The sequence below is a fragment of the Merops nubicus genome, unplaced genomic scaffold (genome assembly GCF_000691845.1).
Source record: "Merops nubicus isolate BGI_N331 unplaced genomic scaffold, ASM69184v1 scaffold4002, whole genome shotgun sequence".
Taxonomy (NCBI): domain Eukaryota; kingdom Metazoa; phylum Chordata; class Aves; order Coraciiformes; family Meropidae; genus Merops; species Merops nubicus.
This window is the reverse complement of record NW_008594102.1, coordinates 101,854-118,783: the sequence shown is the minus strand read 5'-3', so window position 1 is coordinate 118,783 and position 16,930 is coordinate 101,854. Positions and strand designations below refer to the sequence as shown.

The 16,930-nt window shown below is 40.1% G+C and overlaps 1 protein-coding gene across 1 annotated transcript in view; it reads left to right on the top strand.

Annotated features, from left to right (window-relative positions):
• ADCY1 (adenylate cyclase 1 (brain)) overlaps window positions 1–16,930 on the top strand; it is a gene marked incomplete at its 5' end in the record, with an annotated part of 104,463 nt that overhangs the window by 19,849 nt on the left and 67,684 nt on the right. The window contains one exon of the mRNA XM_008935621.1: window positions 9,852–9,963. Coding sequence (XP_008933869.1) covers window positions 9,852–9,963 — 112 coding nt within the window. The remainder of the gene's footprint in view (window positions 1–9,851; window positions 9,964–16,930) is intronic.

Genomic DNA, 16,930 nt, shown 5'->3' with positions numbered 1-16,930 from the left:
ACTCTTCGGTTAGAAATCACTTCAGACCTCCACCTTAGCACCCAGGAGTTTGTTTTTCTTTCTGCAGTACAATGCATTAAACTCCTTCAACATCAATTGAAGATTTCTGTGTGGAGAGCAGGCCAGTTTAAAACTTAATTTATGTTTCCATTTAGGAGTGTTCTAGGGGCATCAATGAATATGGCCCATAAAAGAGCACTGGATAGATGGCTTCCTGTGCAGAATGACAGTGGCGTCGAAGGATCTTGCATGGTCCCTGGGAACCGTAGTGGTTTGTGGGGAAAAAACCCTTTTTCCTCCAAAATGCTCACTTTTAACAAACAAAAAATGCCTGCTAAGGACACATACAAGGTTGTAAAAGAGAAATATTACTAGGCCATTATTTTTGAGGTAAGATTATGGTACAAGAAATTGTCATTACCCATTCCAACTCTGTGTATGGATTTGTGCCTGCGCAAAAGGGAACAAGAAATCTTTCACAGGCAAGTTTTATAATCTCCTGTGTACACCATGTAAAGGGTGGTGTTTAAAATGGGATACGTTTATCCATGGAGCCTTCCCAAAGATGTCAAAAGGAACTATGACAAACTGATGAAAATCAGTGCTTTGCCAAGAAAATCTTCACTCTCCAGATATGCTACTTCTTTTCCTGTGTTTTCTGTGGAACAGCTGAATAATACCCAATGATCCTGAAGAAGATACAAGTGTTTTTGTCAAAGATGAAGAAATGAGGCTTTTTTGTACATCTGCTATCTTGAAAAGTTTTTTAATTGCAATACACTAGGAAACGGGTGCATGTGTTTTAAATAGAAACTAATAAATTAATACAAGCGTAAAATGCAGAATCAGGCATGCAAATACACATCCAATATATAGCTTGAACAGAGTGAAGACACTAAATTCAGGCACCAGGAAGGTAAAATAATCACAGCCAGTATAATATCTTTGCCTCGTGAGAAGGAAATAGTCTATGTGCCATTCAGGAGCCATTTCAACACAGTGCAGGTTGTTATCTTACCAGGGTGATCCCAGGCAAGGTCACCATGAAGGATGTGAGGACCAGATGTGAGCTTACATGTGAAGACTCCCCAACAAAGCAACTCTTCTGTGATGCACAGGAGTATGGTTTATAACAGGCAAGAGACAGCTCTTTCCTCAGACTAGGTTAAGTACTGTAGGATTAATATTTCATTCTTTTACCCCTTGTCTGGCCTTACAGGGCTGAGGAATTTACAGATTACATATATATAATATGTACAATGGCTGCTGTAAAAGCATACTAGTCCTGACTGAATCTCTGCATGCAGCTGTAATAAAGTTAAGTAATTTGAAGTTGTGTTTCAGCTCAAATATATGCACTGTATGGAGCCTTCGACACATTTTGCTGTTTATTTCTTTTGGAGTGGACTTTTTTCACTCTATTAGATATTAATGAAAATGTTGCAAAACATGCATGGAGAAGGATATGGCTGACTTGGTATGTTAACAATTTCTCACTCTGCTCCATAAGTCAATAGTCAAGAGAGAAAAAGTGAACACTGGACTGCTACCAATTTCTTGAGGCTCTGGTACAACATTTCATTTAGCCTAATTTTTACAAGTGTGAAATAGAACTGGCTGCTTTGTAAGACGAGATATTAATTTCAGGCAACGCACTGCCTGATTCAAAGCTACCAATTAAAAGATTCCTCATGGCCATTTAGAGGTTCTTGTGATCCAGTCTGAGGCCAGAGCACAGTCTGTAGCTATTTATATGCAAATATTCCTGGTCTGTCTTGTCTTCTAGAAAGCATTAGAACTAAAAAAAAAAAAAATTGCATTTAACTTACACATTCCAACATTTTAAAAAGCCATGATCATGATGTCTGTGAATAGGTCTTTGTATATAGACTTTCTCCACTCTTAAGACTTCACAGTTAACTAGTTTTCATGAATTACTATTTTGTAAAAGCAACACCTCCTTTGTTTTTAGTTTTAACAGCTCTCTTTAATTTTTTGAGAGCATTTTTTCCTTATTCATTGCAGTGAGCTATAGATAAAATTTTTAGTAATTTTTTCCTATATTTGGTCTTTAAAGAAAAAAAAATAATCCTACAGGTTCCTTTCTTAAGCAGGATGTGCCATTAAAATGTCATTCTTATTATAAGTTATACTCTAATGAAACAAATGACCCAAATGGAAAAAAAAAAAAAAAAACAGGGCACAGAACCCCTCCTTTTTTCATTGAGTATTTGTTTATACAAGTGGCTCCATTGAAACCAGCAGGACTATTCAAGTTCACAAAGCACATGAATGAGTGCTGTTAAAAGTGAATATTCACCACCTACAAGCTCTTAAATCTCTTATGTAACTTGGCAGGATTTCTCCTCCTGAATGCCCTATAGAGTGGCACAAAAAAAAGGGTTGCTTGTCAATACTCACAGCTGGGAAGCAGCTTAATTCTCTTAAACAAGCCCCAGGTTTTCCATGTTTGGTTTTAGCAGGTGGAGCAGCTTCCTGTGGTGCCACATGAGGGCTGTAGAGGTACTGGGTGGGTGCTGGCTGTGCTTGCCTGCAAGGGGTTACAGGGGAAAAAACAGAAACACGGAAGATCCCGGAAAGATGATTCAGGGCTTATCAACACAGAAATAGTCCAGAGAATCAAAGAGTATGAGATACTGGTGTAAGTAACTTGTATGCCTGTGCTGAACCAGCTCAACTTTTTGATTCTGAAGTTGCTCACTGCAGTCTTACTTTGATTTTATTCAGAATTTTTCTACCAGAAGCAGTTAGAAATAGATGTTTGTGTATCAAATCCAATACTCTAGGTCATTTTAAAAAAGTCCTTCCAAAACCTCTCTTAAAAGTTAGCGTAATGGAATCATAGAATGGTTTGGGTTGGAAGGAATCCTTAAAGATTATCTAGTCCAATCTACCTGTCATGTTCAGGGACATCTTTCTCAAGATAAGGTTGATCAAAACCCTAACTAGCCTGACCTTAAACACTTCCCAGGATGGTGTATCTACAGCTTCTCTGGGAAACCCATTCCACCCTCACAGTAAAAAATTTCTTCCTTATATCTAATCTAAACCTCCCCTCTTTTAGTTTAAAATTGTTACTCCTTGTCTTGTCACTACAGATCCTGATGTCTCTCCCTATCTTTCTTATAAGCCCCTTTTATAAAGTGTAAAGCCACGTTAAGGTCTCCCCAGAGCCTTCTTTTCTCTAGGCTTGACAACCCAGATTCTCCTAAGCTTTCTTTGTAGAGTGCTAGCCCTCTGACCATTTTTGTGAACCTCACCTGGACCCATTCTAAAAGGATGCAGCGCTCCAGGTGACATCTCATGAGCATGGAGTAGAGAGAGAGAATAGCCTCCCTTGATCTGCTGGCCATGGCCACGCCAGGCTTTTAGACATCCTGGGATGACAATTGGCTTTCTGGTCTGCAAGTCTGCAGTGCCAACTCATGGCTGATATTTAATCCACCAGTGGTGAACAGGTCCTCCTCCACAGATCTGCTCTTAATCCATTAATCTCTCTGCCATGTTTGGGATTGCCTCAATCCAGGTGCATGACTTGACCTGATTGAACTTCCTGAGGTTCACACAGGTCTGCTCCTCAAGGGTGTCAAAGTGCCTCTAGATGGCAACCCTTCCCTGTAACATTTCAACTGCACCACTCAGCTTGGTGTCATCCACAAACTCACTCCCTCTGTTTATGTCATTAATAAATTAGGAGGGAAACTAATAGTCACAAGACTATTTTTGTTTTACATTTGCTTGTCAATGCTTACATATTAAGATACAAATATTTCTCACATATGGTTTGTTGCAGTAGTCTGTGGGATGTACAGTGTTATACTAAATTTACGTGGATATTAGAGTTTTCATGTGTTGTCTGCGTGTGGACTGTCTAGCAGGCACTGTTCATTGATAATTGTAGATGGAATTACTGTACACTCTAACTAGAGGAGCTTTTTTCAAGCTTTTCTGAAAAGTTATCTTTTCAGATAACTCTAAGACTCTAAGATCAGATGGAAAGGTATAAATCCCATGCATTGCAACAAGAAATGTTCTGTAGCAAACTTAAGTCCCTTGAAGAAATTTGTTTGCAAATGTGGTGGGTTTTGCAGTTGCAAACAACTTCTGGAGATTGTGTATATTTCAAAATGTTTTGGACATAACTCTTATAAGATCATTTAGTATTAATGGTAACCAAACCTTTTATGTATAAAATATTAATGAAATAAAATTAGGTAGCTCTCTGTCAAAAAAGAAACTAATTTTCCTATCAAATGTAGAAGGGTGACTGTGTAAATGTTAGGAAGACAGGCCATGTTTTCAGTGGGGAGTATTTATGTTTTTATGAAATGTAAAAGATTGTTATACAAAATCCCCAAGTATTTTTAAGCTTATTGTACTAAGTAAGAGAAAGTAAGAAGGGCTGAGAACATAGCTACAGAAAAGTTAGCATCAAAATTGGGCTTTAGCCTTGCTTTGTGAGCACTGCAAGCAGGAAAGCAACAGTAACCCAGGTGCAGCTGCACCAGCAAGCAGTTATTAGCTATGAGCAGAAAGTGTCACAAGAGAAATAAGAGGTTTAAGTCATGGAAGGGATAATGTTAGCTGTTACCTTGAGAGAGAAAACCAGTGACAAAAGTATGTCTTGCATCTCAGATAGAGGGATCAGAAGGAAAGATTTCAAACTAGTCCCCTGCTGGTGCTGTCTTGCACTTTAGCAATACTCAGCATATGTTCCTCTCATCTTTTGGAAGCAAGCAGGCAGCATTAGAAGCAAGCAAGCCCCTAACCCAGGACAGCACAGCTCCCACAACACAATGGTGTCACACAGACTTTTATCTAAGAGCAGAGCAGAAGTTTGACAAAGCTCTGCTCAATAATTGATTATTTCTCCCTCTAGGTTTTAATTAGAATATTGACATGCTGTTGTAATTTATGACACTTAATAACTTGTCTATCTAAAGGCCAAAGTGATTTCAGTTTTTACCAGATTAGCCAAACTTCCACATCTTGTGAGCTTACTGGTAAAACTCTGGTGTGACTGAAAACTACAGGGCAAATGGTGAATATCTCAAAGAGCAAAGGACTGATGGCAGAGCTTTTGGCACAGCACCCAAGGAAAGAGAAAGATAGCTCCGTAGGGTTCCTTTGCTCAGTTGTGGAATGGAGGAATAAGAGCATTGCTAGCCCCTTGGGCAGTGGGGCAACACCAGGCTTAGCACTGTGATAACTACTTAGCCTCGCTAAGCCTCACATTTACATCACTTGTCACAGAGAGCAGCGCTTGAGTCATGTGCAAGATATGCTGTGGAACAAACAGAAGTAACCTTTCCCCTTGGTTTTCACTTTCTTTCCACTTTCATTTCTCTTCTTTCTTTAATAGTTGCAATTTAATTGAGATTGGGTTTCTTTGGTTGGTTTGTTTGTTTCCAGAATGTCCCAATAGCATTGTTAAGTTTTCTGTGGAATTAAAGCAGGGAGAGCCATATCCCTGAATGGTCGTTAAGAGAAACAATTGTTAATGAGTAGATTCTCACTTCTTGTTTCTGTGTATGCTATTACGTATTTTTTTTTAAATAAAATCACTTGTGCTGTGAAGTATCCCGTTGTATATCGTACCACTGTAAGAACTTTTTCATGCATAAAGAAGGTAGCCCTAGTTTACTCTGGTTTAATTCTCTCTGAGGATATGAACCTCCGTGGCAATTAGCAATTAAGTTATAGGGAACCGAGGCTACTTTGCTCATTTATGTACTTTGCTCGAGAGATTAATGTACCTTAACACTGATGTCACTTCTGTAGTTGCTTTGGTTTAACTTTTCTAAGTATATCAATATCAGACATGGCCCAGATTTAAAACTCATTATTTGAAGGTCTCTTCCAAACAGTATGGTTCTATGATTCTAAGAGATATTGCCAGTGAAGACTGAGGCAAAAACAGTTGTCAAGTACCTCAGCCTTCTCCTCATCTATTGTTTACTAGCTTGCAATCTTGCTCATGGGGGTGAGCTTTCTTTGAGCTTCTTTTCTGGTTGACATCCCTGTAAAAGCCCTTCTTCTTATTTTTTGCAGCCCTTGACAAGTTCAGCTCCAGCTGTGCCTTGGCCTTCTGAGCCAGTCCCTACACAACTAAGCAGTGTCCTGTACTCTTCCCAGGATACCTTGCTTCCACTGCCTGTGCATTTCCTTCTTGCCTTTTAGTTTGACCAGCAGATCTTGACTCAGCCACGCTGGTCTCTTGCCTTCCTTGTCTGATTCCTTACACCTGGCTCTCCTGTATTGCTTATAGCTTGCAATACTACTTTTCCAGCAGCCTGTAGTAGACACCAACCACAAGGTTCCCTTTGTTTCCTCATTCTAATTTGTACCCATAAGCTTTTGACCTGCTTGTGGCTATTCTTCAGGGACAGCTCTTCACACTGTATCCATTTCTTGACATAGAGGACAATGTCTTTACCCCTCCTTCCTCACCTGTCCCTTCTGAACAGCCTGTGGCCATCGATAAATGCACTCCAGTCATGGGATTTGTCACACCAAGTTTTAGTAATGGCAATCGGATCATATCTTTCTAGCAGCATGGTAGCTTCCAGCTCCTGTTGTTTGTTGTTCACACTGCGTGTGTGGGTGTAGAGGCACTTGGCTAGACTGTTGGTCATGTCACCTTCTTAAATGAACACCACTTCAGTCCTTCAGTATTTCACCGATGTTTCTTCTTGGGTGCTTTTTCCTCAGGAGCTTCTGGCTTGTCTCTAAGACTTCAGGTGTGCTGCAGTGTCCCCAGCACACCTCAAAGCAACAGGTTGAGGGCCACTGCTAGCACCTCATCCCTCTAACCATGGTATGTCTTCCTAGATCTTGTCACAGGCAAGCCTGCTATTGTCCTCCTCTCCCTTCAAGTCTAGTTTAAAGCCCTGTCAATAAGCCCCACAAGCTCCTGAGCAAAGACCCTTGTCCCATTTTGAGAAAAGTGAATCTCATGTGACACCAGCAAGCCTGGTGCCATGTAGGCCATCCCACTGCTAAAAAAACACCCCAGGCTGTGACAGTGACACCAGCCACAGATCCATGTATAAATAGACTGGACCTGTCTGTTTCTTCCAGTGTCATTGCCCATAACTAGAAGGAGAGCGGAAAGAAATACCTGTGCCCTAGATTCCCTCACTAACCATCCCAAGGCCTTGAAGTCTCCTTTGACTGATCTTGGACTACAGGTTGCAGCTTCTTCTCCACCCATATGGGATATTGGTAATGGGTAATAGATCGAGGGCCATACCAGACTAGGAAGTCTCCTACCTCAAAAATCAGGTTTGGTCATTTGAATTTCAGTCTACTTTCAAAAGAAATGCAGCAGGTGCTATGATTGTAACATTTTGTGGTGGCAGAAATGAGCAGAATGTCTTTAAAAAAATGGCAGGGCTCATACTCACAACATTGCTCACATCTGTGCCATGTCAAGACACAGGAGTTTGTAAAAAAGCAGTTAGTTTTTTTTAAAAAACTAATCCCAGGAAAGTGTACCTGTAATCATATTACCTAACCTATTCCACTAGCTTTAAAATATATTCCTGCAGTTAACTGCAGTATGAAATAGTTGACAAGCATAACTGAACTACAGCTGTCTCAGCACACAATAATGACATAATTTACCAAAATTTTCCCTGTGCTCTGTGCTTAACTGATTGAGAGGTTTTAATGTAAGTGTACCTGTCAGCAGTGTAGTGGTTACTCTGTTAGTTGTTATGACACACTCATGTAGTGTCCACCAGCACTGCACATTCTGTTTTGTATGTTCTTCATCGTTACCTTGGTGAACAGGTAACACTGTTATTACCTTAAAGGCCTAACCCCCAACACCAATTGGTAGATTTTTTCAAGTAGATGTTCTTGATGCTGCAGGAGAGATTACTGTTACTGTGAATGTGATTAGACAGGAATAAAAAGTGGACTGCCATAATTAAAATGGAAATAGAAATAAATAATTAAAATGCAGAATTTGCAAAGGTTGAGATGTAAAATGGCAGAAAAGCTAGCAGAAGCTGTTGTTATAAAATAACATCTACACTCCCTCTTGATACCAAGAGTATCTAATTAAAACCTGGAAACTACATGATGTGTTGGATTGCAGCAATTGTAGTTGTCTTTTTCTGTGTCTTTTTTGACTGTTGGAATTCTGTTCTGAATTTAGGTAATAAAGTAAATGGGTCATAAAGCAAACTGTATGAAAGACCTGGATGCACATTTAAGTAAATCTGAAAATCTTCAAGGAATTTAGGAGGATGATTTGATATTAATTGATTAATTTCCAGAAGAGACCAGCCTAGGGCTGTCAAACAACAAGGTATTAAGAGAATAAGTAGATCTCCATGGGCAAATATGCAGAGCACTTTGCTGGCATTATTCCACTCTGTTAATGTCTTTTACAAGCTGTCACTTGGTTGGTTAACAAGATAGCAGAGCCATGAATCACTAATATTAACTAAATGCTTAATGTTTTATTTTAAGAAGTGGTTTTGTTATGTTTAAAAAGCACTGGAATTGAATAGCTATTTTTTCCCTGAACCAGGGCCATCAGGGCCATCTTGAGCAGTGTTCTTATAAAGTGTGCTCAAAGGAGAGCAGAGTGGGGAGACTGCCCCAGCGATTAACATGACAACATGTAAATTTAAAAACAGCTTTGTAAATTAAAGCTGTTGAATTGTGCTGGGATATGTTACCTAACCTCCTCGGGTGAACAAGGGATTTTAGCAACAGACTTAGTCAGGAGTTCTCTTTGCTCTTTTTATAGCTTATTGGGAGAGTTCAGACTTGGTTATGGTGAATGGGAAACAATAGACTTATTAGTCCTGCTTCTCTAGTATCTGCTGTTTTATCTACAGAGTGAAGATTTGTTGAGTGGAAGGGGAGTACATAATGCTTAATTGCACTTACAGTAGGCAAGCTGAGTTTTTTACTGTGTCAGGTATAACTAGGGCATGTAGCATGGGACTGTTTGATAGCATTTGCATAAATAAAGACTTGTTTAACATTTAGAGCCTGGGTGTTGGAGATAAATGCATTAGGCTCCTGTAGTGGGCTCTGGGCCTCTGCCAACATATGAAGGCATCCAAATAATTGAAAGGATCATAGCTCAATATTCTTTTGAGTTTCAGCATCTACCCAAGAATTTTATTCTATCACAGTAGTATCTGTACTTCTTTCAGTTTTCTCCCTTTATCATCACAGCTGGGTAAGGATTGTTAAGGATGATTGAACTGTTGAACGTTAAAACCTTGCTGAAGCTGGACATTTACCTGAGCTATGCAGCAAAGTACAGAGAGGCCTGGCCTGACACTGTGGATGTTGGCTCCTCGAAGGGAACAATAAGACTACGTCACAGAGCTACTGTATGCAAGTGATTAACTCCTTTCTTTCAGTACTTAGTAAAAAAACTCATGCAAAGTTTATCAGTTTGGCTGTGCAACTCCCCCAGTGCAAAGCCCATCTTTGAAACCAGTTGAGCTGAGAAGATCCCAGATGTAAAGAGGAGAAGCAATTGTTGTCTGCTCCTGGAGTGCTCACAAGGGAACTATGTGAATGAGGTGCTTTGCTAGATCTTCACTGTGTAGGGATATAGGAGAGATATAAGGTGCTGATAGTGTCCCAGGGTTCCCTAAAACAGTTAACAGCACCAAACTGATGCCTGTTTGTCTGAATCTTTGCAATTTTTGTTGCAACTAACACTCTATTGTTAGTGTTCCAGTGAGCTTGCTTGAGTTTGTGGTTTGGATCACATTTGTGCAATAAAGGAAGACAAAAAAAATGTGAATATATCTTCTGTACTGATATGTCTGTGTCTTTTTCCTTCTTTACAGCATTTTGTTTGCAGATATTGTGGGGTTCACTAGTTTGGCATCACAGTGTACTGCACAGGAGCTGGTGAAGCTGCTGAATGAGCTTTTTGGCAAATTTGATGAATTAGCTACAGTAAGTACAGCATTCTTATTCCAATCTAATTTAAATTTCCTTCTGAAAAATGAGGTATGAGTTACACCTGTTAGAAATCTCTGATAGATTTATTTAGCCCCGTATGTCATGACTTTCTAAAGCTTCCATCTTTTAGTAATATTATGTAGATAAAACAGTCTATTTTAATTGTTTAGGAAAGAAGATGTTGCTATTTTTAAATATGCTTTTCTTCCCCTTCCTTGGATGCCCTCAGTGTTCTTCATTGGTTTTGTTTGCACAAAATAGAGAAAATATTTCAATATTTACATTTCTATCCTGCAGGGAAAATAACAGGATAATGGAAAGTGTGAATATCTGCTATAAGACATAAAACTACATTCTGTGATAATAAGACCCTAGAAAGTAGAATCATTTGTTCACAGAGAGCTCTCCTTGTCACAGAAATGGTTAGCTTTTCAGAGAGGCTACTCTAGGCAAAATGGGATCCATATCCTAACTGACGCTTATGGTTTTGGTCATTGCACTTACATTGTACCACTTCCCCAAGTTTCCTTTCAGAAAATGAGGTAAATATTCCTTGATTATAACTCCTATCAGTCTGATGGTGCAACAAGCATTTGACATGAAATAAGAGGAACGAATGTGCCTGGAAAAGTCACGCATCTTGTTTCAAATTACATTTAATGATATGCTGAAAATGTGTTTTCCCCTGGAACAAAGCAAAACGTCATCAAATCTATCTTGTTTGCCAACCATGTCCTCTGCACCTTCATTACTGAGAATTATCACCTACACAGAAATTACGCTTCTCAATTATCTAGCTATCTTGACTTCAGGCTCTCTGCAGCAGCCTAGAGAACATATTTCTTCTTCAGGTCCCCAGCATAGGGGAGAGCAGTGGATGTTGTCTACCTCGACTTCAGCAAGACTTTTGACACTGTGTCCCATAACATCCTCATAGGTAAGCTCAGGAAGTGTGGGTTAGATGAGTGGACAGTGAGATGGATTGTTAACTGGCTGAACAACAGATCTCAGGGGGTTGTGATGAGTGGAGTGGAGGTCAGTCGGAGGCCTGTAGATTGTGATGTTCCCCAGGGGTCAGTACTGGGTCCAGTCTTGTTCAACATCTTCATCAATGATCTGGATGCAGGGACAGAGTGTACCCTCAGCAAGTTTGCTGATGATACAAAACTGGGAAGAGTGGCTGAGACGCCAGAAGACTGTGCTGCCATTCAGCAAGAACTGGACAGGCTGGAGAGTTGGACAGAGAGAACCTAATGAAGTTCAAGAAGGGCAAGTCTAGGGTTCTGTACCTGGGGAGGAATAATTCCAGGTGCCAGTCCAGGTTTAGGGGTTGCCCTGCTGGAAAGCAGCTCTGCGGAAAAGGACCTGGGAGTCCTATTGGACAACAAGTTAACCGTGAGCCAGCAGTGTGCTCTTGTAGCCAAGAAGGCCAATGGTGTCCTGAGGTGTCTTAAGAAGAGTGTGACCAGAAGGTCAGGGGAGGTTCTTCTCCCCCTTTACTCTGCCCTTGTGAGGCCACTCCTAGAGTACTGTGTCCACTTCTGAGCTCCCCCATTCAAGGGAGACAGGGAGCTACTGGTGAGGATCCGATGGAGGGCTACAGAGATAATGAGGGGACTGGAACATCTCTCTTACAAGGAAAGGGTGAGACACCTGGGTCTCTTTAGCCTGGAGAAGAGAAGACTGAGAGGGGATCTTATCAAAGCTTATGAATATCTAAAGGGGAAGTTTCAAGAGGAGGGGGCTGGTCTCTTTTCAGTGGCGCCCAGTGAGAGGGCAAGGAACAATGGGCACAAGCTAGAAGACAAGAAGTTCCATCTGAGCGTAAGGAAAAACCTCTTTACTGTGAGGGTGACAGAGCCCTGGAACAGGCTGCCCAGAGAGGTTGCAGCATCTCCCTCCCTGGAGACTTTCAAAATCTGCAGGGACATGTTTTCTGTGTAGCCTGCCCTTCGTGAACCTGCTTTGGCAGAGGGGTTGGACTAGATGATCTCCAGAGGTGTCTTTCAACCCCTTAGCACGCTGTGTTTCTGTGATTTACTATGAGTAAGGGAGGTTTTCAAGGCTGCAGTTACCCAAGTAGCAACATACAGAGTTGAATGTGCTCCTGCTCATGTACTGTCATGGTCACAGCACCATTATCTTGTGGTGGATATAGCTCAGCTATATCCAAAATATTTTCCCTGTAGTAAGTTATCATGAAACAGGTTTGCTTTTTAGAGAAATTTTGATCTTCTTTAATTGTTTTTTTCTTTTGGTAGATATTTCTCACATACTTCCCACACCTAACCTATGTGGAGAATTAATTATTTATGTTTATAGATTCAGTTGTGTCCCTTTCAACTTCCATGTTACTTCATCTTGGCCCTCTAGGATGTTCCATTTACAAGTGGATAAGGACAGATGAGGTTTTGAGTCCTCTTGTCAAAGGACTTCACTAAAAGAGGTGAAGAGGTTGATATTCTGAATGGAAGATCTTACTTATTTGTGCCACTTTTGGCATGTCATCTACTAGCCAAGACACACACCACTCGTTCTTTCCATTTATGTATACCTTCAGGCTTTGTCAGTATTTATAGGCTGAGTCTATTTTTATTTCATTCTGTTTTGATTTAGCATCCTTCCCTGATTATCTTCTTAGCTTTTAACAGTCTTTACTTTCCAAATTTCGCTGTTGCTGAAATGGCTTTTTGTACCTGTTCATCCTCAAAAGATGCTGAACTTAACAACATTGCTTCTGAGCCTTAAACAGAAAGTAGTATTTTTAATCAGTTTCTGTGGGTTATTTTTCCATTGTGTCGAGAATAGTAATTTCTTTGCTGTGAACTAGCTATTCCTAGAAGCAATCACTTTAAGAAATTGTTTCTGAGGAATCTATAGAATGATTTTAGTTTATATGAAGATAATTATGATGTATTTTTAAAATAAAAAAATAACAAAGTTATGTGGGCTCATTAAGATGGGAAAGTTCATGCTGGAAAACATAGATATTAATTTACAGCACTTAATCCTTCTTTGTGGAAATAGCTAAGTGTGGACTGGGGAGGGGATATTTAAAAAGGCTAATTTTAAGAAGATTTATCTCCCCAGGTTCTCTTGACACTGCAAGACACAGGATTCTGCTGAGGCAGATCATGCATGTAATCTCAAGTCTGGTTCTGATCAGCCAACTGGAGAGGTCTTCTAGAGAGACCTAAGGGATTAAGCTTTCTTCAATTAAAGTGGTCTTAATGAATATGCCTGTGACTGTAGGATCAGGGACTAACGATGTGGGTATAGTGTGAAGCTAAAGTGTCTGTGGGACAGTTTTCCAGGGAGGAAGATAATCTTACACACTTTATTTAATTATTTATTGTTTAAATATTGTAGGGACATATAAATGGGCAGGTACCTACCACAGAGGTTAGGTCTTGCCTAGCCTCCTTTATAGTACTTTTTAGGTGAGAGGATGCTGTGCTTGATATGCCATTTCTTTGTTATAACTCTTGTCATGATTTGTATGCTCGTGGTAAATGACCAAATTCTTTCTAAGTTTGTATTCTGCAAATCTGAGATTTGCGTATTTGCATAGGACTCTGTTGGATTAATCTGATCAGCTTTAGATGCCTGCAGTGTGCACAATTGTACTGAAACAAATTATTCTGACTTCTTGTGCCTTGAGCATAGAGAAGGATATTTCTGGAGTTCAGTGTGTGTCATCCAAGTCTAACTGCACTCTAGAAGTGCCTGTTCCACTTCACTGTTGTAGAAGCAGTTTGATTGGTAACCCAGGTGTGTATTTTAGCTCTTTACTCTGCATACATAGTCCTACCTGGAGCCATTTTCCCATGCACAGGTCTGTTATGCAGGGTGTAGCAGTGTATCAGGGGAGCAACTGCCAGGATATCTCCTCAGCCTGGGGTGGACTGTGCCCCCTGTGCTGGAATCCAGATGCACTATTCCCAGAGCAGTCAGCTTTGCTCTTCTCAAGACAGACTTTTTATCTCCTTGAAGACAAGGGAAATCTTTCTGGAAACTACTTTCTTTATAGCCAGCTCTGTACAATATCTTGCTAGTTCTTATGCATCATTTTTCAGCAACTCTGTCAAGCAGAGGGGAATCACCATTTCCAGCAATTAGATCTTGAAGATTTCCCATGTGTTTTTGTTTGGTGCCTAACTGAATTTCTGACTCTTGTTGATGCACAAACACCACAGTTTTTAAAAATCCTCTCTATTGTGTTGTTTGCAGAAGAACCTGGAAAAATATCTAATTCCTGAAATTTAGAGCTTGGGGTTTTTATAATATATTGTGTTTAGGCTTGTTTCACCTGGGATATTTCTCTCTGTAAAAAGACAACATCTTCAAGGATACTCAGTGAAAGCTAAAAAGGAGCCAAGCATGCGTATCAGTCATGACAATTGTGTAAAATATTCTCATGTGATGGGTTGATGATGGCTGGATGCCAAGTGCCCACCAAGCCACTGTATCAATTCCCTCCTCAGCAGCATATGGGTGGAGAAAATAAGATGGAAAAAACCCTCATGGGTCAACATAAAGGCAGCTTAATAAAGCAAAAACAAAGACTGTGTACAACAGCAAAGCAGAACAAAAGATTTATTCTCTTAATTCCCATCAGCAGGTGTTGTCCAGTCACTTCCCAGAAAGCAGGTATTCAGTATGCATAGCAGTAACTCTGGAAAAGGAACATCATAATAACAAATGCCCCCCACCCCCTCCTCTCTTTGAGCTTTTATTGCTGAGCAGAGCCATAAGGTATGGAATATCCCTTTGGTCAGTTTGGATCAGCTGTCCTGGTTATGTCCCCTCCCAAAATCTTGTCCAACACCCAGCCTACTGGTGAGGGGGGCAATGTTGGAGAGACAGCATTGATGCTGTGCAAGCACTGCTCAGCAGTAGCCAAAACACTGGTGTGTTATCAACACCTTTCTAGCTACCAATACAAAGCGCAGCACTGTGAAGGTTGTGATGGGAAAGATTAACTCCATTTTAGCCAGACCCAATTCGTCTTGCTAAAATCCTTTTTCATTTCCAAGTAAGTTAACATAAATGACTGGTTCTCACTCTCCAGGACTAAAAACATTGAACCTTCTAGTTTTGTAAAATTACTCTCCATGTGGAGTAGGGTAGGAATTCATTATGAGAATGGGAATGCACAGAAAAGGTAGGCCAAGAACCTACCTTTTTCTAAACCTTTTTCTAGCTATCCTAGATAATTCTACATTTGTTCATGCATGATATGGCTCCCATGATTTTAGATAATTAATTCATGACTTCACAAATACATCACTAAATTACAAGCTTACATATTCTCATCTGGAGACGGCCAGATCTCCTCAATCAGGGCCTACTAAGCCATTTTCTGTCGTACTTCCTAGACTGTAACCAGATTTGTTTTCCTATTATTTCCACTACTATCTAGAATCTATTTTTGGTAAGTCTGCACTGGTACTGCTCCATGGTATGTCTCCATTACCCTGCTAAATTGAAGTCTATGGATTTCTGCAGTTAGTTCGTTCTCAAAGATTTTTATACTGAGACTAACAGATGTGCAAGAGCTAGTGTAAGTTGGTAAAGTTACTATTTGCAGACATTATTCCATTAAAAGATTCCTAAAAGAGTTATTTCAGTTTTTAAACCCACAGTTCAAAACGTGAGTGAAAATAAATGTTAAAATGCATATGCACTAATTAACAGGTTCCAATGAAATTTTCTGATGGGCTGGACAGTTTTCAACAGTGTATTATCAGTATTGGCACACTGCAATGTCATGGGAATGGTGGTAATTTCTATGTCACTTCATTGCACTCAGGATTTGACTATGATGTTTATCTGTTAAGCTGACTTCAATAATCTCTCATGTTGTGGCCCACATTCAGGGTAGTTATTAAAACAGGTCTGGAGAAGGGGAGGCTTTAGAGAGACCTTATTGTGGCCTTTCAGTACTTGAAGGGGGCTTATAAGAAGGTCAGCAAGAGATTTTACCAAGGTAAAGGATAGAAAGTTGGATGGAGCTTTGAGCAACCTGACCTGGTGGAAGATGTTGCTGCCCGTGACAGGGGAGTTGGAGTTAGATGATCTTTAAAGGTCACTTTCAGCTCATACCATTCTATAATTCTGTGATTCTATGATTTTCACAGATGTAGCTGTTAAAAGTTAGGGTAAGTAGGCTCACTTTTCACTGGCACAGAAAGAGGACCCTTTCAAAGGGCATTCAAGGTAGGATTCTAAGGAGTGTTTTGCATGTGAATCTAAAACCATGTCTTCATCTTTTTCTGCACCTAGCTGCATCTTTTGCAAATACTTCTGTAGTCTAAGAGATTTTCACTGGGTTGTCCTTCCTGTGGAAAGTGTTTGGGTTTGTTTTTCTCTAAAGCTCTTTGATACACAAAACAGAGTTGTAGAATGAGGGGAAAAAAATAAAGATCTTTTGTTTTGTTAAATTTTATAAGAAAATTAAATATAGTAGAAAAATGTAAATAATAAAAATGTAAAATGACCTTTTACAAAGGATATCTCCTTCTTACCATGCACTGAACTCAATGTGGCATTTCTAGTTGCACAGCCTTTCAACTAACTCCATCCAGATTACTGCCTTTGCTTCTATGACCCTGAAGGAAGTTGGTTTGTCCTTCACCATTTGCCTTTCACCAGGAGCTTCACTGGAAGACATTGTACAGAAGGAAAACTATGATATGGTTGCATCACAAAACCATGGTGGGATGATTAGCATAACTGTAGTGCTGCACTGCATGACTATAAACTCAGAAGGGATAGGCCAGAGAGGAGAGGTGGTGGAGTGGCCCTGCATGTTAAGGGGCTGCTTTGATTGTCTTGAGCATAATGATGGTGATGATAGGGTTGAATGTCTAAGAATCAGAAAGGCCAACAAAGCAGATGCCACAGTGAGAGTCTGTTATACACCACCCAACTAGGATCAAAACACAGACAAATTATTCTC